The sequence below is a fragment of the Dama dama genome, chromosome 13 (assembly GCF_033118175.1).
Source record: "Dama dama isolate Ldn47 chromosome 13, ASM3311817v1, whole genome shotgun sequence".
Taxonomy (NCBI): domain Eukaryota; kingdom Metazoa; phylum Chordata; class Mammalia; order Artiodactyla; family Cervidae; genus Dama; species Dama dama.
The window spans coordinates 24,657,005-24,680,694 of NC_083693.1; the positions used below are offsets into that span (position 1 = coordinate 24,657,005).

Sequence of the window (23,690 nt, forward strand, 5' to 3'; positions counted from 1 at the left end):
CGTGGGATTCTCCAGGCAAGAATATTGGTATGGGTTGCCATGCCCTTCTCCAGGGAGAACTACCTATGGTAACAGAATTACCTGGGAAACATCGACTCTTTATTTCATTGTTTCTGTTCGTATTTCTGTCTCTGTTTCTGATACAAAATCCAGGGGTATATGGTCTCAAACCCGTTTCCTTCGGCTTCAGGGCACACAGCTAGGTTACACTGCCCAGTGGTCGCATTACAGATCTGGGGCCAAGGGGATGTGAGCAAAGAGGATGTGATCCACTTCCTACCCTGCCCTTCAAAAGCACCCACATGCAACTGCCCATGCTGTTTTCCTGAACCAGCATGTAGGTTACATGCTGAAGAGGGGAGGCACACCCTGGGAGGAACCTGAGCCCTAAGACTACTGAGGAGCAGAGTTGCCCACAGATCAGAAAGACCAGCCAGCTTTGAAGGAGGGGAAATGTCTTTGGTATTAAACCACTGAGATTTCAGGGTTGATCAGGTTCTCAGGGTAATATACCCAGCATCTCCTTAACTATACCAATCAAAGAAGATTGCTTCTTCTTAAAAAGATAATGCTGAAGCCTCCGTTAGCCCAGAACAGACACCAATGAGGGTTAGATTTAAAACAAGCATGCCAGGAGAAAAAGGAACCCTCCTACACTGTTGGTGGAGATGCAAATTGGTACATCCACCTATGGACAACAGTATAGAGGTTCCCTAAAAAACTAAAGATAGAATTACCATATGATCCTGCAATCCCACTCCTGGGCATTATCTAGAGAAAATCCTAATTCAAAAAGCTACATCCACCCCAGTGTTCATAGCAGCACTACTGCAGTAGCCAAGACATGGAAGCAACCTAAATGTCCATGGACAGCTGAAGGGATGAAGAACATGTGATATACATTATGGAATAATGCATGCATGCATGGTACGTCACTTCAGTTGTGTCTGACTCTTTGCAACCCTGTGGACTGTAGCCCATCCGGTCTCCTTTGTCCGTAGGATTCTCCAGGCAAGAATACTGGAGTGCATTGTTATGCCCACCTCCAGGGTATATTCCCCACCCAGGGATCAAACCCACATCATCTCCAGAGGCTCCTGTTTTGCAGGCAGATTCTTTACCACTGAGCCACCAGGGAAGCCATACTATGGAATATTACTGAGCCATAAAAAATAATGAAATAATGCCATTTGCAGCAACATGGATGGATCCAGAGATTATCAGACTAAGTGAAGACAGAGAAAGACAATTATCCTATGATATCATTTATATGTAGAACCTAAAAATGATACACTTGAACTGATTTCCAAAACAAAACAGACTAACAGATATAGAAAACAAATGAACGGTTACCAAAGGGCATAGTGGGGAAGGGATAAGCTATAAGTTTGAGATTAACATATACACACTACTATATATAAATTAAAAAACCATTAAGGACCTACTACATAGCATAGGAACTATATTCTATATTTTGTAATAAACTATATGGGGAAAGAATCTGAAAAAGAATAACTGACTCACATTCCTATACACCTGAAACTAACACAACATTGCAAATAAACTGTACTTTAATAAACACACACACACACCAAGGAGGGGAATGGGTAGAGAAGTGTTGGTTAACATCAGGGGCAGGTGTCTGCTCGTCCCTATGGTCTGCAGGATTCTAGATGATGGCAAAGCCTACACCCATAATCAGCAGTGTGCCAAAAATAATTTTGAAGGACGTTAATGGCATTACCCAGGATACTCCAAAGGCATAATCGAATTCAAAACTGCTGCCTTCTCCCTACTTTACCCTTAATAAAATCCAATAGTGAAAGTTAATATTGCCAAGTCTCTGTCCTGAAAATCCAGTTTTCACAATTAACCAAGATAATAAAATTGTCTCGGCTGAAACCAAGACCTTGTCTGTAAGGGCTGCTCCGTGTCTGCAACCAAAAGAGGGACAGCAGGAAGTAAAATGGAAAATACACGAGAGCACTGTTCTGTGAGGGAGGGGGCGTCAGGATTCAAGGTCATGCCAAGGCCACGTCATCAATCTGGCCGAGTTACCAACTTCTTGGCCTCTGCTCCAGCACCTATAAAAAGGAATTACTGAGCCTAACTTATTGTGAGGAGGAGAACTGGAGATGAAGTCTGCTTTAAAGGGCTTCCCGGGTGGCTCAGATGATAAAGAATCCACCTGCAATGCAGGAGACCCAGGTTTGATCCCTAGGTCGGGAAGTTCCCCTGGAGAAGGGGATGGAGCCTAATTTGCCGTGAGGAAGAGGGCTGGATATGAAGGTCGAAATCCTTTCAAATAAAAGAGAGGAAAGGAGAGAAGGAGGGAGGAGGAGAGAGAGGGTAGACTGTGTTATTTCCAGACAGACGTGTACTGAAATTAGCAATGAGTCCCCAGTGCTGGACGTTCTTTAGAAAGATCAAGGTTGTACACAGGAACTGTGTGTGAGAGTGTGGGATTCAGGCTGAGGACAGGAAATGCTGTGCAGATGCAGGTGTCTGAGAACCAAGGCCCCTCGGCCCTTTGAAGCTCTCTGCACTCACCGTAGTGCGGGATGATGCTCCAGGCCATGGCAGATGCGTAGATGCCACCAGTCATCCAGAAGATGCCCAGCCAACTGAGATGCTCTCCTCGCTTTTCCCGGGACAAGAATTCAGAAAAATAGGCAAACACGATGGGCAGAGCACCCCCAATACTGCAGAGAAAAAACGCCAGAAAGGAAGAACCAAGTCAGACACTAAAAACAGTCAGACCAGGAACACAATTGCCTTGTCCCGCCCTTGGGCCAAGTGGTGAAACAACTCAGTCAATTCAAAAGACCAGTCTACGGCAGCATTAGGTTCTTTTGACTTATACACTGACTTTGCAACCTAACCCCTTTCTAAGATTCAACCTTAACACAGTATCTTGGAAGTCACACAAGAATTCAGGAACTTCCCTGGTGGTCCAGTGGTTAAGACTCTGCCTTCCACTGCAGGAGGCATGGGTTCGATTCCTGGTTGGGGAACTAAGGTACCACATGCCGTGAGGTACAGCCAAAAATTTAAAAACAGAATTCAGTTCAAGGTTTTCTGGAGGACCACTCAGAGGCACAGTACCAGGATGGATGGATGGTCTGGGGGCAGGAGGGGCCAGCTGAACCTCTGTGATTACGTACCCTATGCCTGAGATGAGTCTGCAGAAGAGGAAAGCTCCATATCCCTGTACGAAGGAGGAGAGGGAGGCAAAGGAAGCGTTGATGGCCAGGGAGATGCTGAGGACTCGCTTCCTCCCCAGCTTATCAGCCAGGCCCCCCAGGACAAAGGCTCCCCCCATCATTCCTAGGTAGACTATCAGCCCTGTGAGGAAGAGAAAGAGAGAAGGGAGGGTGGAGAGAGGAGACAAGAGATTAGAGACCGTGCGATGTTTTAGAAAACCTGATACCCATCTTAATGTATCCTAGAAATTCTGTGTCACAGACATAAAAGGTGGAGTGTGACAGATGTCGACGGCAAATTAGACATGTTGGACAAATGCGACTTCTGGGGAACGCTATTCAGAAAATAACAGCCTCACCAGGTTGACACATATGTACACATGCTAAAATAGATCAACCAGAACTGGGTTTGACGTACCTTTCTTTGAAATGCGTAATGTGCAGCTGAAGGAAATTCTGTCATTTTTATTTTTAAACAAAAAAGTGGCGGTGCCTCAAATGTCCTTACCTGTGGGGTTGTGCTTAAAGACAAATTTCCCAGGAAAAAGTGTGGTGAGGCAGGTATGGGGACCATTGGGAGGGGAAAGACACGATGAGAGTGACAAGAGCAATTACCAACAAGACAGTTTATTTTATTAGACAGCCAAGAAGGACCTTTTCCAAGCCACAACCAATGTTCAGATTTCTTTTTTTTTATTGGACTATAATTACTTTAAATGTTGAGATTTCTCAGGAGACTGTAGAAGAGAGCAGCCATGAGCTATCCTTTCTTCAACAGATGTAACTACTACGCACTTTGTAATACAATCAGTTACCCTGGTGGTGGTTTAGTCACTCAGTTGTGTCTGACTCTTTGTGACCCCATGAACTGTAGCCCACCAAGCTCCTCTGTCCATGGGATTCTCCAGACAAGGATACTGGAGTGGGTTGCCATCTCCTCTTCCAGGGGATTTTCCTCACCCAGGAATTGAACCCAGGTCTCCTGCATTGGCAGGCGGATTCTTTACCACTGAGCCACCGGGGAAGCCCCATCAGTTACCTTAAGATATACGAATATAAATAAATACACTGTTATGGACATATTTATGGAATTCCAATGAAACCAGCATCCTCATAGAGGTGGCAGATCTCTAGAAGCACACGGATAATTCTTTCCAACTAAAAACTGAATACTTACTATTTATCAATGACTGTTGCTAAGAATATATTGATACATTATTTACTAAACCCAAGAAGGAAGTTTTGGAGAGGGTCTTTCATGCAGTGGAAATCCTGAATACAAATCAGGTAAGTGTCCTTTGCTCAACCTTGACTGTAAATCAGATGAAGAAGATCATTTATCTTTCACGGAAAGGAAGCTTCTCCTGACCCGTGGATGCTTTATTTAGGCAGATGTGTGCTGAAGGGCCCATGTACAGCCAAAATCTTCATTAGCTGTTTAATCAGCTTGAAGGGAGGGACCCAAAAGGAGCAAATGAAGTATGCTCTGCTTTATCTGCCCAGTGGCAGATTCCCTTCTTTTATTATTTTATTTTATGAGATGAAAGAAGATAACTTTGGTGCTGTCAGTGGTTTTCACTAACTAGGATTTCCTTCACTCACATGCCTTGTCACTTTTCACCTCTACACAACTCAAAGCCAAGAAATAAGCTATTTCCTTTTTCCCTTCCACATATGACATCAGTCAAGGAAGCACACCTATGAGTCTACAGGCATTCCTTCAATGCCTGTTATAAGTTAAGTGCTATTTGGTGGTGCTAGTGGTAAAGAACACACCTGTCAATGCAAAAAAATAAGAAACTCTGGTTCGATCCCTGGGTCATGAAGAATCCCCTGGAGGAGGGCATGGCAACCCACTTGAGTATTCTTGCCTGGGATATCCCATGGACAGAGGAGCCTGGCGGGCTACAGTCCATGGGGTCACAAAGAGTCGGACATGACTGAAGTGACTTAGCCCATGTTTCCATCACTGGGAACACAGCAGGATACAAAGGCATGAAGATCCCTGCCTTCATGGCCCTTACATTACAGTTGGGAAAAGAGATGATGATAAATAAGTGAGTGAAATATACAGTAAGTGGGTTGCTGAAAGCGATACAAAGAAAAATAACACGGAGGCAGGGACAGGGAGAATCAGAGTGGGAGGTGACATTTCCAAATAAGATGGTTCAGAGATCCCTCGGGGAACTGGGACATTTGGGCAAAGACCTGCAGTGAGTCAGATATGATGATGTCTAGGGGAAAGTGCTATACCTATGCTCCTGGGCTCAAGATTTTTCTCCACTACTATTTTACCAGTTTCCCAGCCCACAGCTTAGAAAATACAGTGAGCAGTCTCCCACTTTATTAGGTCATTGACATCTGTGTTTGAGAAAATGAGCCAAGACTTGCAAACCCAGTCAGGCCTGGGTCATGCTGTATTGTAATGATGTCTGGTTAGTGTTCCCACTAGACTCTGAGTTTATCTGCCTGATTCAGCCCTGAGCGGCCAAGGGCTTTAAGCATCTGGCTCCTGGCAGACTTAATCTTGCCCAGTTCTTAGCCACTGAGTGTTACGTCTCAATGCCTTACTCACTGATGAGGATGTCTTAAAACTATCTTCTGTGGTCATGACCCGTCTCTATCAAGAATGAATTGGGGGCTTCCCTGGTTAAGAATCCACCATGCAATGCAGGGGACATTGGTTGGAGCTCTGGTCCAGGCAGATCCCACTTGCTTCGGGGCGATTAAGCCTGTGTGCGGGCACTACTGACCTGCCTGCCTAGAGCCTCTGCTCCCCACCAAGAGAAGCCACCGCAATGAGAGGCCCTCACACCACAACTAGAGAGTAGTCCTCACTCGCTGCAACCAGACAAAGCCTGTGCACAGCAGTAAAGACCCAGCACAGCCAAAAAGAAATGAAATAAAAGTAAATAAGTATTTTAAAAAAGAATGAACTGGGTCCTGCGCCTGGGTCGGGCTGTAGATTTCCTGTTACTCTCACCAGGTGCGCTAGTCTGCAAGACTGGCTTTCTGCCTGGTGTCCATGCTCGTTTCCTACCAGCATCTGAGGCCCCAACCAATTAGAAAAGCCCCAAACCCTGCCCCTGCCTGACCAGGCCCTCCCCAGGAAAGAACTGGGTTCTATTTCCTCAGACTCAGACAACCTATGTAACATGACACCCGTGGCCAGAGCCCCACACATGAGATGCCCTGCCCTTCTTCTCCCCTCCCAGACAGACCCCTGGGAGGTCACCACCAGCCCAGTTACTTTTACATTTACATTATACCAGCCCACTCTGGAGTTTTACATCATTCCTCATGCTTGGTAATTCAGGCTTCTAGACCAGAGCAGAGAGGGAACTATTTTCCCCAGGTAGGCATGTGCAGCTTCCAAGTTTGGTTGGCCTCATTTTAATACAACTCCCTGCCTAGATGCTGGGGAAGACTGTGGGCAGGAGGAGACAGGGGTGGCAAAGGAGGAGATGGTTGGATGGCATCACCAACTCAAGTGGACACGATGAGTTTGAGCAAACTCGGGGAGGCAGTGAAGGTCAGGGGAGACTGGTGTGCTGCAGTCCACGGGCTGCAAAGAGGACATGACCAAGCGACTGAACAACAACTGCCTAGAACTTCCAGCATCGCATTCAGCCAACAAATGACTTGTGTTGGTCTCGTGATACCTGGTTAGTAAACACTTGGAATAAAGAAAGAGATATTGAAAGGGAGGAAGGGGGTCCAGTGGTTTAAAATCCCTGACTGTCCAGTGGTTAAGAATCTACCTTGCAATGCAGGAGACGCAGGTTTGATCCCTCGTCAGGGAACTCAGATCTCACATGTCCCAAGCAACTAAGCCAATGAGTCGAAACTGGAAGGTCCATGAGCCTCAACGAAGATCCCACATGCTGCAACTAGGACCAGACACAGTCAAATAAATAAATATATATTTAGGGGAATAAAGGAAGGGAGGAAAGGGGAAGGAAGGAGGAGGGAATCCCTACCCAAACTACAGCTCCGTGAGCAAAGCAGATGCTACAGTGGCTTTAAGCCACTGAGTTATACAGGAATAGATAATGGGGTAGCAGGTATATACTTCGACCAGTAACGCTGAAGAATCTGAAGTTGAATGGTTCTATGAAGATCTACAAGACCTTCTAGAACTAACACCCAAAAAAGATTTCCTCTTCTTTATAGGGGCCTGGAATACAAAAGTAGAAAGTCTAGAGCTACCAGGAGTAACAGGCAAATTTGGCCTTGGGGTACAAAACAAAGCAGGTCAAAGGCTCACATAGTTTTGCCAAGAGAATGCACTGGTCATAGCAAACACCCTCTTCCAACAACACAAGAGAAGGCTCTACACATGGACATCACCAGATGGTCAATATCGAAATCAGATTGATTATATTCTTTGCAGCCAAAGATGGAGAAGTTCTATACAGTCAGCAAAAATAAGACCAGGAGCTGACTGTGGCTCAGATCATGAACTCCTGATTGCCAAATGCAGACTTAGATTGAAGAAAGTAGGGAAAACCACTAGACCATTCAGGTATGACCTAAATCAAATCCCTTATGATTATACAGCAGAAGTAACAAAATAGATTTAAGGGACTAGATCTGATAGACAGTGCCTGAAGAACTATGGACGGAGGTTCATGCCATTGTACAAGAGGCAGTGATCAAGACCATCCCCAAGAAAAAGAAATGCAAAAAAGCAAAATGGTTGCCTGAGGAGGCCTTACAAATAGCTGAGAAAAGAAGAGAAGCTGAAGGCAAAGGAGAAAAGGAAAGGTACACCCATCTGAATGCAGAGTTCCAAAGAATAGCAAGGAGAGATAAGAAAGCTTTCCTCAGTGATCAGTGCAAAGAAATAGAGGGAAACAATAGAATGGGAAAGACTAGAGCTCTCTTCAAGAAAATTAGAGATACTAAGGGAATATTTCATGCAAAGACGAGCACAATAAAGGACAGAAACGGTATGGACCTAACAGAAGCAGAAGATATTAAGAAGAGGTGGCAAGAATACACAGAAGAACTGTACAAAAAAGATCTTCATGACCCAGATAACCACAATGGTGTGATCATTCACCTAGAGCCAGACATCCTGGAATGTGAAGTCAAGTGGGCCTCAGGAAACATTACTACGAACAAAGCTAGTGGAGGTGATGGAATTCCAGCTGAGCTCTTTTAAATCCTAAAAGATGATTCTGTGAAAGTGCTACACTCAATATGCCACCAAATCTGGAAAACTCAGCAGTGGCCACGGGATTGGAAAAGGTCAGTTTTCATTCCAATCCCAAAGAAAGGCAATGCCAAAGAATGTTCAAACTACTGCACAAATGCACTCATCTCACACACTAGCAAAGTAGTGCTCAAAATTCTCCAAGCCAGGCTTCAACAGTATGTGAACTGTGAACTTCCAGATGTTCAAGCTGGATTTAAAAAAGGTAGAAGAACCAGAGATCAAATTGCCAACATCCTCTGGATTATCGAAGAAGCAAGAAAGTTCGAGAAAAACATCTCTTTCTGCTTTATTGACTATGCCAAAGCCTTTGACTGTGTGGATCACAACAAACTGTGGAAAATTCTTAAAGAGATGGGACTACCAGACCACCTGACCTGCCTCCTGAGAAATCTGTATGCAGGTCAAGAAGCAACAGTTAGAGCTGTTGCTGGACATGGGACAACAGACTGGTTCTAAATCGGGAAAGGAGTCCGTCAAGGCTGTATGTTGTCACCCTGCTTATTTAACTTATATGCAGAGTATATCCTGAGAAATGCCAGACTGGATGAAGCACAAGCTGGAATCAAAATTGCCAGAAGAAATACCAATAACCTCAGATAGGCAGATGACACCACACTTATAGCAGAAAGTACAGAAGATCTAAACAGTCTCTTAATGAAAGTAAAAGAGTAGAGTGAAAAAGTTGGCTTAAAGTGCAACATTCAGAAAAATAAGATCATGGCATCTGTTCCCATCACTTCATGGCAAACAGCGGAAACAATGAAAACAGTGACAGACTTTATTGTTTTGGGCTCCAAAATCACTGCAAATGGTGACTGCAGCCATGAAATTAAAAGATGCTTGCTCCTTGGAAGAAAAGCTATGACAAACCTCAACAACATATTAAAAAGCAGAGACATTACTTTGCCAACAAAGGTCCGTGTAGTCAAAGCTATGGTTTTTCCAGTAGTCATGTACAATTTGAGAGTTGGACTATAAAGAAATCTGAGCACCGAAGAATTGATATTTATGACCTGTGGTGTTGGAGAAGACTCTTGAGAGTCCCTTGGACAGCAAGGAGATCTAACCAGTCCATCCTAAAGGAAATCAATCCTGAATATTCATTGGAAGGACTGACGCTGATGCAGAAGCTCCAATACTTTGGCCACCTGATGTTAAGAACCGACACATTGGAAAAGACCCTGTTGCTGGGAAAGATTGAAGGCAGGAGGAGAAGGGGACGACAGAGGATGAGATGGTTGGATGGCATCACTGACATGATGGACATGAGTTTGAGCAAGCTCTGGGAGTTGGTGATGGACAGGGAAGCCTGGCGTCCATGGGGTCGCAAAGAGTCGGACACAACCAAGCAACTGAACTGAACCAATCTGACGTACTCAACACACTTAAGAAGCCTAAGACATCCTATAGCAGCAGCAAAACAGCAAACACGGACTCAGCCCTGGCCACTAGACAGGAGACCCGGGTTTGGTCCCTGGGTCACGAAGACCCCTTCGAGAAGGGAATAGCAACCCACTCCAGTATTCTTGCCTGGAGAATCCCATGGACAGAGGAGCCTGGCAGGCTACAGTCCATGGGCTCACAAAGAGAATGTCCACGTGGGACACCTGGCAAGGAACTGGGGCTGGTAAGGACCGAGGCCAGGTTATAAATGGCGCAGAGGATGTATGTGTGCGAGAGAGAGAGAGAGACCATGCATACACATGTATGATTGCATGCACATGTGCTGTCTACATGCATGTGGTCCTACAAACTTAGGAGAAGGGGAGACAAGAATCAGACAAATGGTCAGGACATTTGGTAAGAGCCCATCCGTACACCCTTGAAGAAGAAACTGGCAACCCACTCCAGTGTTCTTGCCTAGAGAATCCCATGGACAGAGGAGCCTGGCGGGCTGCTGTCCATAGGGTCACACAGAGTCGGACACAACTGAAGCGACTTAGCATGCATGCATACACCCCACACCCTGGCCCCACCCCTGAGAAAAACACCAGAGTCCAAAAGAAGTTCCATTTTTCTCTTACTTCAATAAAGCTATCTTCAGCACTTCTCCAATTTCTCTATGCACACAAATCATGCAGGGATCTTCTTAATATCAGATTCTGATTCTCAATTCAATAGGTCTGAGTTGGAGCTTGAGATTTTGCCTTTCTAGCAAGACTGGTGCTGTGGTCCATGGACCACACTCTGAGTAGTGAGAGGCTAGTGTACACCCACCCTCAGGGAAACACAAGGAGGGGTAGTGATGAGAATCCTGGTCCCCGGAACCCAAAGATCTGGTTCACTGGTTGCACAATTTGAGAGACATCCCCTCACCCTCCAAGGGCCTGGCCACCACATCTGCAAACTGATTACTGAAGTAGCTAAACTCCAAGCTGGGATTCCCAGGTGGCTCCATGGTAAAGAACCTCCTGTCAATGCGGGAGACGCAGGAGACACGGGTTCGACCCCTGGGTCAGGAAGATCCCCTGGAAAAGTAAAAGGCAACCCACACCAGTATTCTTGCCTGGGAAAACCCATGGACAGAGGAGCCTGGCGGGCTACAGTCCACAGGATTACTAAGAGTCAGCTGAGCATGCAACCTTCAAGCTGCCTTCCCACTCATTTGTTTGTAAAAAATACAAAACGAGAAAGGTGAAATTCTGTGGATTTCTCAGGAAGAAGATTGTCAGGTTATAAAAACAAACCCAGAGTAAAGAATAACATCCCACTGTATGGCTATACCGCTGTTGGTCTATCCATTCACCTACTGAAGGAGATCTTTGTTGCTTCCAAGTATGGGCAACTATGAATAAAGTTGCTATAAGCTTCGGTGGGTGGGTTTTTGTGTGGATGTACATTTTCAAATTATTTGGGTAAAGCCAAATGACTTTTGAATTCCCTTAACTTTTCTATGGTGTTTTGTTTTAGATATGTCTTTTGTAAGCATCCTATAACTGGAATTTTTAAAGGCTAGTTTGTGCTGGGACTTCCCTGGCGGTCCAGAGGTTAAGACCCTGTGCTTCCAATGCAGGGGGTGTGGGTTTCATCCCTGGTCAGGGAACTAACATTCCCCTGTGCTACACAGAGTGACCAAAAATCTTTTTAAAAATAAAAAGTAATTTTTAAAAAGGCAGTTTTGTGGAGAGGTAGGCAATGAAGCAAATATAGTAAAATATTAATTGCAGAATCTAAGTAGTAGGTATATAAGTGTATATTGTAAAATTATTTGTATCTTTCTGTATGTTTGAGATTTTTCATAATAAATGTTGGGGTAATAATGAAAAAGCAAAAAACAAACAAAAAAACAAACATGAATGGATGGTTAAACGTTTGTGACTGTCACCCAGCACAGATGGGTCAGATGTGGCCCTAAGTTGCTTCTGGGCCACCAGTTTGCAATCTCAGCAATAAACACTGCGCCAGGTATTGAGCTCTTCCGTCTCAGCTCCAAAGCCACCCTTCCAGCCCCTACACTGTCCACAAACGACATGTGTTTTGCAAGCCCTGCCAGTAGGAGGCACTAGAGGGCGGCTTACAGGCTGGTGAAGGGGCAAGGACCTATGCTTTCTGCTCCCGTAAGTTTCACCTGCCAACACTCTTCCATGCTGGCTGCAGCAGTTCGCTTCCGCCGCCGCAGCAACGGAATCCAATAAGCAGAGCCACTGGGGGAGAATGGACACGTGTATGTGAATGGCTGGGCTTCCCAGATGGCTCAGCAGGATAGAATCTACCTGCCACGCCCGAATTGCAGGTTCGATCCCTGGGTCGGGAAGATCCCCTTGAGAAGGGCATGGCAACCTTGGCAACCCACTCCCGTATCCTTGCCTGGGAAACCCCACAGACAGAGGAGCCTGGCGGGCTACAGTCCATGGGCTCGCAAAGAGTCGGACACGACTGAGCGACTAAAGTAAGGAACTAGACAATAGGTAAGACTGAGTCCCTTTGCTGTCCAAATGAAACTATCACAGCATTGCTAATCGGTTAGACTTCAAGACAAAATAAAAAGTTTAAAATGTGCCAATAAAATTAATTATTATATTTATTATTAATTTATTAAAAGCAGAACCAGCCACATCCTGCCTCCCCTCCCCTCACACAGCACCAGCCAGCCAGGACCCCTCTCCAGAGATCTGAGCTGTAACCCTATGGGGCTGCTTTCTCTCACTTTCTAAGTTATCATAATTCCAAATTATTCTTTCTTGCCGTCCCTACCTCAGTATACATTCTATAAACATTTCACTTATACTTACCTAATTAATGTTTTTGTTTTAACATTTAATTCTGTCTGTTCCAATAACTGGCATAATTTCTGTCTCCTGACTACACCGTGATGGATGCAGACACATAGGCAAATTGATGAATCTTAGAAATTAGACATTGAGTTCAATGCCTATGTTGCACCGGGTGCGGAGGCTGAGTGCCAGAGAAGGCCAGGGATTCTCGGAGGCTCCCTGCTGGCCCTGCATGCACTCTGGTCTCCTGGACCCGAGCCCGGTACTTTTGCTACTAAACCTCACTGTCCAGGGCAAAGCAGGAACTCGAAAGAACAAGAAGAGCTTCTCAGAATGCTGTTGCAGGGAATCAGGATATGTGGCCTCCAAATGTGCCACTTTGATATAAGGATTGTTTCGAGCAGAAGACAGTTGAGAAATAACAGATTCAAAAAATAAATAAATAAAAAGCTCCCTGTTGTCCGCTGTTGCTTAGTCTCTTCCAGCATGTCCAACTCTGCGACTGCATGGACTGTAGCCCACCAGGCTCTTCTGTCTATGGGGTGCTCCAGGCAAGAATACTGGAATAGGTTGCTATGCCCTCCTCCAGGGGATCTTCCCAACCCAGGGATCGAATCTGGGTCTCCAGAACTGCAGGCAGCTTCTTTACCACTGAGCCGCTAGGGAAGCCCCTGACCTCCCCTACATTTGCCTAAAAGCAGGCTTAGAGTCTAAATCATCGGAGACTCTTATGAACCCAAAGGCAAGACAAAGAGAAATCTACATAAGAAATATCACTTAAAACAACTCTGTATTATTAATGGTTTGCTCCATATGTTCACCTTCCCACAGTTTACCACTCTTGGAAGCCTGAGACCCTTTTTCTTTGTCTTGTCCTTTCTCTACAATGTATTGTTCTCTGTGAAGATGCTATCTAAACCCCAATTGTAACCATCCCTAGAGGTATTCACAAGTATATGCATTGTACATGGTAATGAAGTCTATTTGTATTTCTCTTGCTAATCTGTCTTTTGTTGGTTTAATTCAAGGGCCCCCTGCCACCGAACCTAGGAAGGTAGATAGAAGTTTTTCCTCCCCTGCGCTGTCTTTGGAGGCCATGAAAAGGAAAAAAGGAAAAAAGATGAGCTTATCCAAGGAGAAGAAAAATAGAAAATTCACAATGCCTCTGAAATGGCTCAGCTATTAAAGTCTTAAAAATCTGTCTTCCACAGAAGAAGTTAAGACAATAAATCTGGAAAATTAGAGTGCATTGGAGTTTTCAAAAATTACTTTAGCATGAAGCTGATAAAGGACTAGTTAGAAAGCTGTTAAGAAGAAGTCTACTCTCCTTCAACACGTTCACCAGCATTTTAAGGCAATGTCACCCCTAATAACACTGAGTTTTTGAGACCATTAAAAACCATGATTGCAAAGACTTCCCTGGTGGTCCAGTGGCTAAGACTCCGTGATTCCAGAGCAGCAGGTCCGGGCTTGATCCCTGGTCTGGGGACTAGATCCCAGGTGCTGCAACTAAAGAACCTACATGCCACAGCCAAATAAATAAATATTAAAACAAACAAACAAACGACGATTGCTACTTTCAGAGTGGGGGAGGATGGAAGTGAAAGGAGAGGGACGGGGGGAGTGAGAAGGGCTTTCAACTGGCAAGTAAAATGGAATAGGCTTCCTTGGAAGAGGGAGGAGCCCATGCTGATAAGTTCCCATAAAAGGAAGAGCACAGTCTTCAGACATGACACTTAAGCTGGTCATGTCATAGTCCTGGCTTCATGGGTGACCAGCCGCATAATCACAGGCACTGCACTCAGCTTCTCTGACCACTGCTCCTTCTTTGTAAAATTCAGATACAGAGTTATCTTGTAGAGTTACTAGGATTTTGTAAGACAGTGGGTTGCAAGTATGTAGCAAGATGTCTGACTCAAAAGTGATGCATTACCTATAAATACCAGTTAAATCTATCTGGTCTATTGTGTCATTTAAAGCTTGTGTTTCCTTGATTTCTTTTCTGTCTGGATGACATGGGGTGGGGGGGTGGGGGGGATGAACTGGAAGAGTAACACTGACATATATACGCTCTCATATGTGAAGTAGCTAGCTTGTGGGAACCTGCTATAAAGCACAGGAAGCTCGGCTCGGTGTTCTGTGATGACCTAGAGGTGTGGGATGAGAGGTAGGTGGTGGGAGGGAGGTCCAAGAGGAAGGGGATATATATAGACTCATACCTATAGCCAATTCACTTCACTGTACAGCAGAGACCAATAAAACATTGTAAAGCAATTACACTCCCTCTCTAAAACTATTCAAACACAAACTTAAAAAAATAAATGCATAACTGATCAAAGTTGCTATTGTTCCTATGAGCAGTGCAGCTTAGAATGGGGCTGGAAATGGAGAAAGCCATGGGATTGGAAAAATGACAATCGGTTGGTGATATTTTAAAATCAAACCAACCATATATTAGAATTTGCAGAAAGGATCAAGACAAGCAGAGGAAACTTATTTATAGTAGCATGCCCTTTAAGAGTACCTCCCTGTCTCCTCACGTGGAAAGGAAGTCAGATTCCAATAAAAAGATTTTTAGGACAAAAGTTTTTTCAAGTTTATTCTAACAAGACTTTGGCAGGGAACTTCTCCTCTGCCCCAATTCTCTTTCTAAAGGTCCCAGATAAAATATCATCTCCCAAGAAAGGCAAGCCTGATCTTCCAAACTGGGACTCATCAAACTTTCTCTCAAAAGGGTCAAAGAATAGATATTTTACTTGCAAATAATTTACTTTGCAGATGTCTTGTGGTCTCTGTGACATACTCTTCTTCTTTTCTTTCTTTATAATCCTTTAAAAACGTAAAAACAAAAAATACAAGTCCCCTGCATTCAAATAAGTACCACTCCATGAGCATGTTCATAAATCCAACTTGTTCACAAGTTCAACAAAGTTAGTCTAGGTACCAACTAACACAATCAGCTATATAAAATGGTGTTGTAATAGGTTTATAATGCTTCTCACACAAATAACACGTAAGAAACAAACACAAAGATAAAGAAAGCATTTGCAATCTTACAGTATATTACCTTTAAAAGTACAGGAGTCAGCACGACAGCTGGCCCTTGGGGGCTGGCATCGACTGAACAGGCCAGAAAAGTTAGTGATGGAGGAGGGGGAGGAGGTGGGAGATGGTAGAGCTGAAGGGTCGTCAGCAACAGGAGACGGTGACAGTAAGTGACAGTGTCACTCATGCCTGATGTTGATGGAAAGCATATTCACATCTCTGAAAGTTCACAATTTGAAGGGTCATATGTAGGGGACTGAGCGTAGCCCACAAGTCACAGTTTGCTGGCTCTTGTCCTGTTCCAAAGGGAATTCTGTCATCTCTGCTGGTCCTTCAGCATCCTACTACCATTCCTTTATACAGCATATATCTATTTGCTCTGATGTATTTATTGGTTCAATATTTGTCTCTAGAGATGCTCTTCACACAGACAGAATATACCCTCAGCCCTAGAGGCAGCAGGTTGAGGAAACAAACAATCAGATTGTGCTGACTTAAATGTGATGGGAAAGAAGAGTCCCCTGCAGAATAATCTTCTTTATTTAGCAATTAACCAAGAACAGCGAAGGCATTTCTAATATTTTTTTTGCTTGAATGCATTAATATCCAAGGAAAATTCTGAGCTCCCTTTTTCTGCAACCACTCCAATATTTATTTGACTGCATGTATATGCTTTGAAGGAATAAAAATCAGCCTCTCCAAACAGAACCACTGCTATTCCATTTTATTATTCAACCAAACATACTTTCCTGAAGGGTAATGTTCTCTTGGACGAGGGTCTGGAAGTCACAGTGGTAACTGTGACGAAGGGTGGATATATAAAGGAATTCCCCAGGAGAAGTCACACTTTGGCACTAAGGCATGGAAGAACATCAAGATATCTGTGTGCATACCCCTATTAAACCAGATGCCTTGGGTAAGTGGGCCAAGTGTTTTGTTTGTATGGCATCTGAATGCTTGGAAAGTTCTGGGATGAGTAAATGCTTTCTCTTGAGTCTAAATGCTTAGCGCAAAACAAGTTTGGCTTTAACAATTGGTCTAGTGGGACCAACCAGGCAGGCAGTGCAGCGGCCTCTTCTCCTACTTTGTGTGGATGTTCTCAGTCATGTCTCGCTCTTTGCGACCCCATGGACTGCAACCCACCAGGCTCCTTTGGTCCAGAGAATTTTCCAGGCAAGAATACTGGAGTATAGGTTGCCATTTCCTCCTCCAGGGGATCTTCCTGACCCAGGGATCGAACCCGCATCTCTTATGTCTCCTGAATTGGCAGGCGGGGTTCTTCACCACTAGTGCCACCTGGGAAGCCCCTATAATTTATGTGTCAGATAAACACGAGTGAATGAATCTTTGGAAGTAGGTTAACTTTCCCTACTGAAGGGAAGTAGGTGAACAGTCTACTGAAAATTGGAACTGTCCAAAAGGTCACTAAGACATCTGGAAACAATGTTTTTCTCTAGTTGCAAGGAGCTGAAGGTCTAGGGGTTGCTGTCTAGTTGCAGGGTGCAGGCGTCTCCCTGTGATGGCTTCTCTTGTTGCAGAGCACAACCTCTGGGGGGAGGGGGGGCACAGGCCTCAATAGTTGTGGTGCACAGGCCTAGCTGCCCCACAACATATGGGAATCTGTCTGGACCAGGAATCAAACCCATGTCCCCTGCATTGGCAGGCAGACCCTCAACCCCTGGACCACCAGGGAAGTCCCACAATTATTGTAATATCTAAGTAAATTGTTCCAATACCTGATGGAAGAAATCTAGGTTTATAGTTGGGTGATTCATCAAATGATGAATTGTGTGCCCCAAATGATGAAGTGTGCTTAGCCACTTAGTCATGTCCGACTCTCTGTAAGCCCATGGACTGTAGCCCGCTAAGCTGCTCTGTCCGTGGGCATTCTCCCAGGCAAGAATACTGGAGTGGGTTGCCATGCCCTCCTCCAGGGATCTTCTAAACCAGGGGTCAGACCCAGGTCTCCCACATTGCAGGCAGATTCTTTACTGTCTGAGACACCAGGGAAGCCCATTGATGGAGTAGTCCAGGAAAAAAGATGCATCAATACTATACAAGGACCCCAGGGTTGGAGGCATGTGTCACTCTGCCTAAGGATGCAAAGCAATCACTCATACTTGGTCCTTTGGCTATAGAGAAGTCACAATCCCATGGAAGAGCAGAATCATCCATCTTGGAAGGCCTAGGATTAGGATGTGGCCAACAGACCCAGAGGTAGGGTCTGCAGGTGGATTGGAGAGTTAGAGGGACAGGGATACTTGTTACAGTAGCTTAGTATAAGGATAAGGCCTTTTTAATATATATTTTAATAGTGATTCACAATCTTTTTGGGGGGTCTTGTTGGGTCTTCATTGCTATGCAGGCTTTTCACTAGCTGTGGCAAGTGGAGGCTACTCCTTAGTTGTGGTGCGCAGACTTCTCATTACAGTGGCTTCTTTTGTTGTGGAACACGGGCTCTAGGGCACGCAGGCTTCGGTAGTTGTGGCTTCCAGGCTCTAGAGCACAAGCTCAATAGTCACTCCATGGCATGTGGGATCTTCCCGGATCAGGAATTAAACCCATGTCTCCGGCATTGGCAGGTGGATTCTTTACCACTGAGCTACCGGGGAAGCAAAAAGATAAGGTCTAAACCCAGGAAGAGGCTCTTCCTCCAGCCATACTTATGGGAAATTAAAGACCCTGCAAGGGAACCCAGAGACTCCATCACCCTAGGTGATGATGCAAAACCAAGCTCAAGCCACAAGGCAATATTCTGAGCCAAGCAGTGAGCCTGTAAGGATACCCAGGCCCCAGATCCCTAGCCATGTCTTTGATGAGTAGAAGACAGGTCTACAGTCATGGGAAGCAACGGTAACAGAAAACATTCAGGACACTAGTGAGGTTTCTGCCCGGGGCTCAGACTAGCCCTGGGGCAAAGGGGTACCTGGCATGTCCCTTAATTGTCTCTCAGGCTGCTAGCAAGAGGCTTTAAGAAATATTCCTTGAGGATGCTGTGAGAATCCTAACATTGCCTTGTTCACATCCCCCGACACTAGAGCCATCTTAGAAAAGCAGAGATTTCCATTTGTACCTCTCAGTGCAGGTGAGAAGAGGTGTCATCTGGGCTAAAGCTAGTAGAGGTGTGACACCTCGGATAGCTCTCCTGGGGACCATGAGCATCTCAGCTGTGATCATTACCCAGCGAGACTCAGCAGCCCCTCCTCCACTCCACTACAGCCCAGTTGTGGCTGCCACTGTGTTCATTTCCAGAGGGTGTACCTGATGAACAATGGGCCTGGTGACACCTAGGGCCAGTCCAGGAGAATCACAGTAGGGCTAATTAATTGTAGAGTATTTTGGCTCAGTGGTAAAGAGTCTGCCTGCCAATGCAGGAGAAGCAGGAGACTCAGGTTCAATCCCTGGGCTGGGAAGATCCCCTGGAGGAGGCAATGACAACCCATACCAGTATTCTTGCCTGGAGAATCCCATGGACAGAGGAGCCTGGCAGGCTACAGCCCATGGGGTTTCAAAGAGTTGGACACCACTGAGTGACTGAGCACATGGCTGAGAATTAGAAGCTGAGACAGGAATAGCTGACATAAAATCAAGAAAAGAAACCACCATCTTCATGACGAAACTTGCTCAACCCCATTATCTACATGTCAGTGGGTATGGGAAGAGAGCATAGAGATTAAACAAGCCCAGTCCAGTCCTCTGCTTCAGAAACACTCACAATATAGCTGAAATAAATAGCTGGACACAAGTTAAGTGGTAGAACAGGGCAGAGGCCAGAGAAAGGCCAGAGCAAGAACTCTGGCAAAGTGATGGCAGGAAAGAAGGTGGGGGGCAAACTTGGCTGCCCTAGAATAAGCAGACGGTTGGGGTGATGCAAGATGGTTGGGGGGGAACAGCAGGACCAAGCATCACACAAAAGAATCAGAAGGTGATGAGGCTGGTTATTGGCAGAGGTCAAACTCATGACCTTCCAAAACCTGGATGTCTTTTTGATACAATGACTCTGAACAAGCCACCTTGTCGTCAAAGAACATTAGCTTCTATATTAGCACAGAGTTGATTTACAACCGGGACTGGAAAAGATCTGTCTTTCTGTCTGGGACACCTAGAGGTCTGGCTCTGACTCATGGCCAAGATAAGGGCAATGAGATTTATGATGTGCTGTTTAAAGTCTGAAACTCCAGTGGCAATCCCTACAGCCGGTTTGTTTACTCATGGTTTCAGTGGCATAACTGGTTACTCAAAATGGCTGGAGCAAAAGCCAGAGGGATGAGAAAATCCATCTGAGAACTTCTGGCTTGAGGTCTTCCCAACAGGAAGCTTTCTTGCACAGATCTTGGTGGTTTTAGCTGGAGACAAGTTCATATAAGAATAGGACCCTAGTGACTATGCCTGTATATCTTTTGAACGTCCAGTGCTTGCCTACTCACTCTTTCTCACTTTAAATAAGAGCCTATGTGACTATGAGCTTCCCAGGAGGTGCTAATGATAAAGAACCCACCTGTCGATGCAGGAGACATTAGACACAGGTTTGATCCCTGGGTCAGGAAGATGCCCTGGAGGAGGGCACAGCAACCCATTCCCAGGATTCTTGCCTGGGGAATCTCATGGACAGAGCAGACTGGAGGGCTACACTGCATAGGGTCACAAAAAGTCAGATACGACTGAGCAAGTGAACTGAACTGAGCTAACCAAACAATTATTTTCACCCACTGTTTGAGAATCCTGTGACAGAGATCTGGGCAGGTTTTAACATTAGTATGTTAGGACAGTGAGTATTCACACTTTTGTTGAAATAAAATGTATCTCATGGATCAGACCTCTTAATTTTTTTGTTCCTATGACAATTACTCTTTTCTCTTTACCTTTGGTGGCTCAGAGGGTAAAGAATCTGCCTGCAATGCCTGCAATGCAAGAGACCTGGGTTTGATCCCTGGGTTGAGAAGATCCCCTGGAGGAGGAAATGGCAACCCACTCCAGTATTCTTGCCTGGGAGATCCCATGGACAGAGCAGCCTGGAGGGCTATAGTCCACGGGGTCGCAAAGATTCGGACACTACTGAGCAAGTTAGCACGCACACACAAGTGATGGTCTATGCTCTTTCCCATCTGAGTCTTCACACTGCTTGTTTCTCCATCTGGCATGTTCAGATCTTTGCATGGCTGGCTCCTTCCTATAGTCCAGGCCAAAGCTTCCCCGGCCACCCATCCACAGGGACCTCTCCCTCCAATAGATGGACTCACAAAGGCCAGTTAGAAGGTCATTATAAATGAAAGTGAGTGACATTGACCACTTGGGGCAGGGTGATCAGTGACAGTGGAAGCAGTAAAAAGTGGCTGGATTCTGGATGTATTTCAAAGGTAGGGCCAAGAAACTTCCCTGGTGGTCCAGTGGTTAAGAATTTGCCTTGCAATGTAGGAGATGTGAGTTCAATCCCCGTTCAGGGAAGTAAGACCCCACATGCCACAACTAGAGAATCTGTGAACTGCAACGAAAGATCTCACATACTGTAGCTAAAACCCAAGTCAGCTAAATACATAAATAAATATTTTAAATTTTTAAAATAAAGTCAAGAGAATGGATGACATATGAAGCAGAGATTAGGCAAGTTCAATTCAGTTCACTCAGTCACATCTGACTCTTTGCAACCCCATGGACTGCAGCACGCCAGGCTTCCCCTTCCATCACCAGCTCCCAAAGCTTGCTCAAACTCATGTCCATCGAGTTGGTGATGCCATCCAACCATCTCGTCCTCTGTCATCCCCTTCTCCTCCTGCCTTCAATCTTTCCCAGCATCAGGGTCTTTTCCAATGAGTCAGCTCTTCACACCAGGTAGCCAAAGTATTGGAGCTTCAGTATCAGTCCTTCCAATGAACATTCAGGACTGATTTTCTTTAAGATGGACTGATCAGATCTCCTTCAAGTCCAAGGTACTCTCAAGAGTCTTCTCAAACACCCCAATTCAAAAGCATCAATTCTTTGGTGCTCAGCTTTCTTTATGGTCCAATTCTCACATCCCTACATGACTACTGGAAAAACCATAACTTTCACTAGATGGACCTTTGTCAGCGAACTGATGTCTCTGATTTTTAATATGCTGTCTAGTTTGGTCATAGCTTTTCTTCCAAAGAGCAAGGATCGTTTAATTTTATGACTGCAGTCACCATTTGCAGTGATTTTTGGAGCCCAAGAAAATAAAGTTTGTCACTGTTTCCATTGTTTCCCCATCTATTTGCCATGAAGGGATGAGACCAGATGCCATGATCTTCATTTTTTGAAAGCTGAGTTTTAAGCCAACTTTTTCACTCTCCTCTTTCACTTTTATCAAGAGGCTCTTTAGTTCCTCTTTGCTTTTTGTCATAAGGGTAGTGTCATCTGCTTATCTGAGGTTACTGATATTTTCCCTGGCAATCTTGATTCCAGCTTGTGCTTCATCCAGCCCAGCATTTCAGATCTCCAAAAGAGTGGGGAGAGAGAGGACCTTCTCTGGCTGAGTATTGACATGTTCCAGTGTTAAAGGGTCAGGAGGATGAAGAGAAACCAGCAGTGGAGAATGAGAAGGAGTGGCCAGGGGAACAGCAGGAGAACTGGAGGCAGGGATAGCCTAGATGTCCAACAAAGAAAGTGTACCAAGGAGGCAGGAGAGATCACCTCTTATAGTGGCTACCAGCAGGTCAGGAACGCGGAGGACTGAGATTGGACCATGTGGGGGTGATCTAGACAAGAACAGTCTTCTGAAGCATTGGGGACTAACTTCTGCTCAAAGTCAAGTGAGAATGGGAAGTGAGAACTTGGATTTAGTGGGTTTTACTAAAAATGGAAGAGATGTGTGTGGAGTCAGAATTAGAGAAACAGTAGCATGTTTGTGCACTGATGGGAATGACTCCAAATAGAAAAATCAGTGATGGAAAGGAAGGTGAAAATTATGAAAGTGGTGCCCTGGGGAAGTGAAAGGGGAGAGGCATGAAGCCTGAGATTGGACAGGGGAGCCCCACGGCTCGTCCATGGCCACAGGAAGAAGAGGGGAAGACCAGAGGCAGCTAGGAAGCTGCTGTGGCGGTGGGCACTGTGGGACCCCTTTCTGGACGCTATTTCTACTTTCTCAGTGAAAGAGGCACTGAGTTCAGTATGCTGAGGAGGTGCCGGGAGCTGGAGAACAGAGGGTGAGGCATGAAACAGTCATCGAGGAGCGTGGGCAAGTGAGTGGTTCAGGGAAATGAAGGATGATGCTGGTGGCACAGGGCCCCCTTGAGGTTCTTGACGATGAATTTAAAGTGAGGCCAGTGGACGACGTGCTGTGTCGCTCACCAGCCGCGTTCAGCTACGGGATGCAGACTCAGGAAGAGTGAGGAGCAAGCAGAGCTGGTGAATGCAACAAACTAGAGAAGCGCAAGAAGTTGATGGTCTATGCAGGGGATGGTTATGGTTCTGTCCGCAGGATTAAAGTCCAGGGAAGAACGTGGTGAGGACAAGAGTGTGGTGAGAGACAGACTAACATGGTGTTGCTGTCCTGAGGTTGAACAATTCTGAGAGTTGGAAGACTGGATGAGGTGAGTTACAAAGACAGAAGCGGGTACTCGACGTTGGGATTTTTGGAGGGGTTGGGGTTATTGATAATAGTAAGACCTAGGGTAAGACCAGGACAGTAAGTGATTGGGAGGGGGCTATCATTGCAGAAGACCTTAAGGAAAAAGGAAACCAGGATATTGGGAAATGCTTATGGAAATCACCAAGAATTATAATGAAAAGAGTGACGGTAAAGCTGCAACTAAAATCCTCCAGGGGGACCTCCCTCGTGGTCCAGTGGCTGAGACTCCTCACTCTAAATGCAGGGGGCCGGGTTCCATCCCTGATCAGGGAGCTAGATCTCACATGCTGCCACTAAGAGTCCACACGTCACAAATAAAAAACCCCACCTGCCGCAGCTAAGACACAGCACAGCCAAATAAGTAAATAATAAATGTTTTAAAAAGAAAGAAAGGGCTTGTCCAGAGTTCTCCTTTATCCATT

At 45.3% G+C, this 23,690-nt stretch overlaps 1 protein-coding gene across 3 annotated transcripts in view; it reads right to left on the reverse strand.

The window, feature by feature from the left end:
• The window catches only part of SV2B (synaptic vesicle glycoprotein 2B), a 229,594-nt gene that overhangs the window by 52,367 nt on the left and 153,537 nt on the right, over nt 1-23,690 (reverse strand). For all 3 annotated transcript variants that reach the window (XM_061158634.1, XM_061158633.1, XM_061158635.1), the window contains exons 3-4: nt 3,165-3,345; nt 2,551-2,702 (exon numbers count right to left, since the gene is read on the reverse strand). In XM_061158634.1, coding sequence (XP_061014617.1) covers nt 2,551-2,702; nt 3,165-3,345 — 333 coding nt within the window. The remainder of the gene's footprint in view (nt 1-2,550; nt 2,703-3,164; nt 3,346-23,690) is intronic.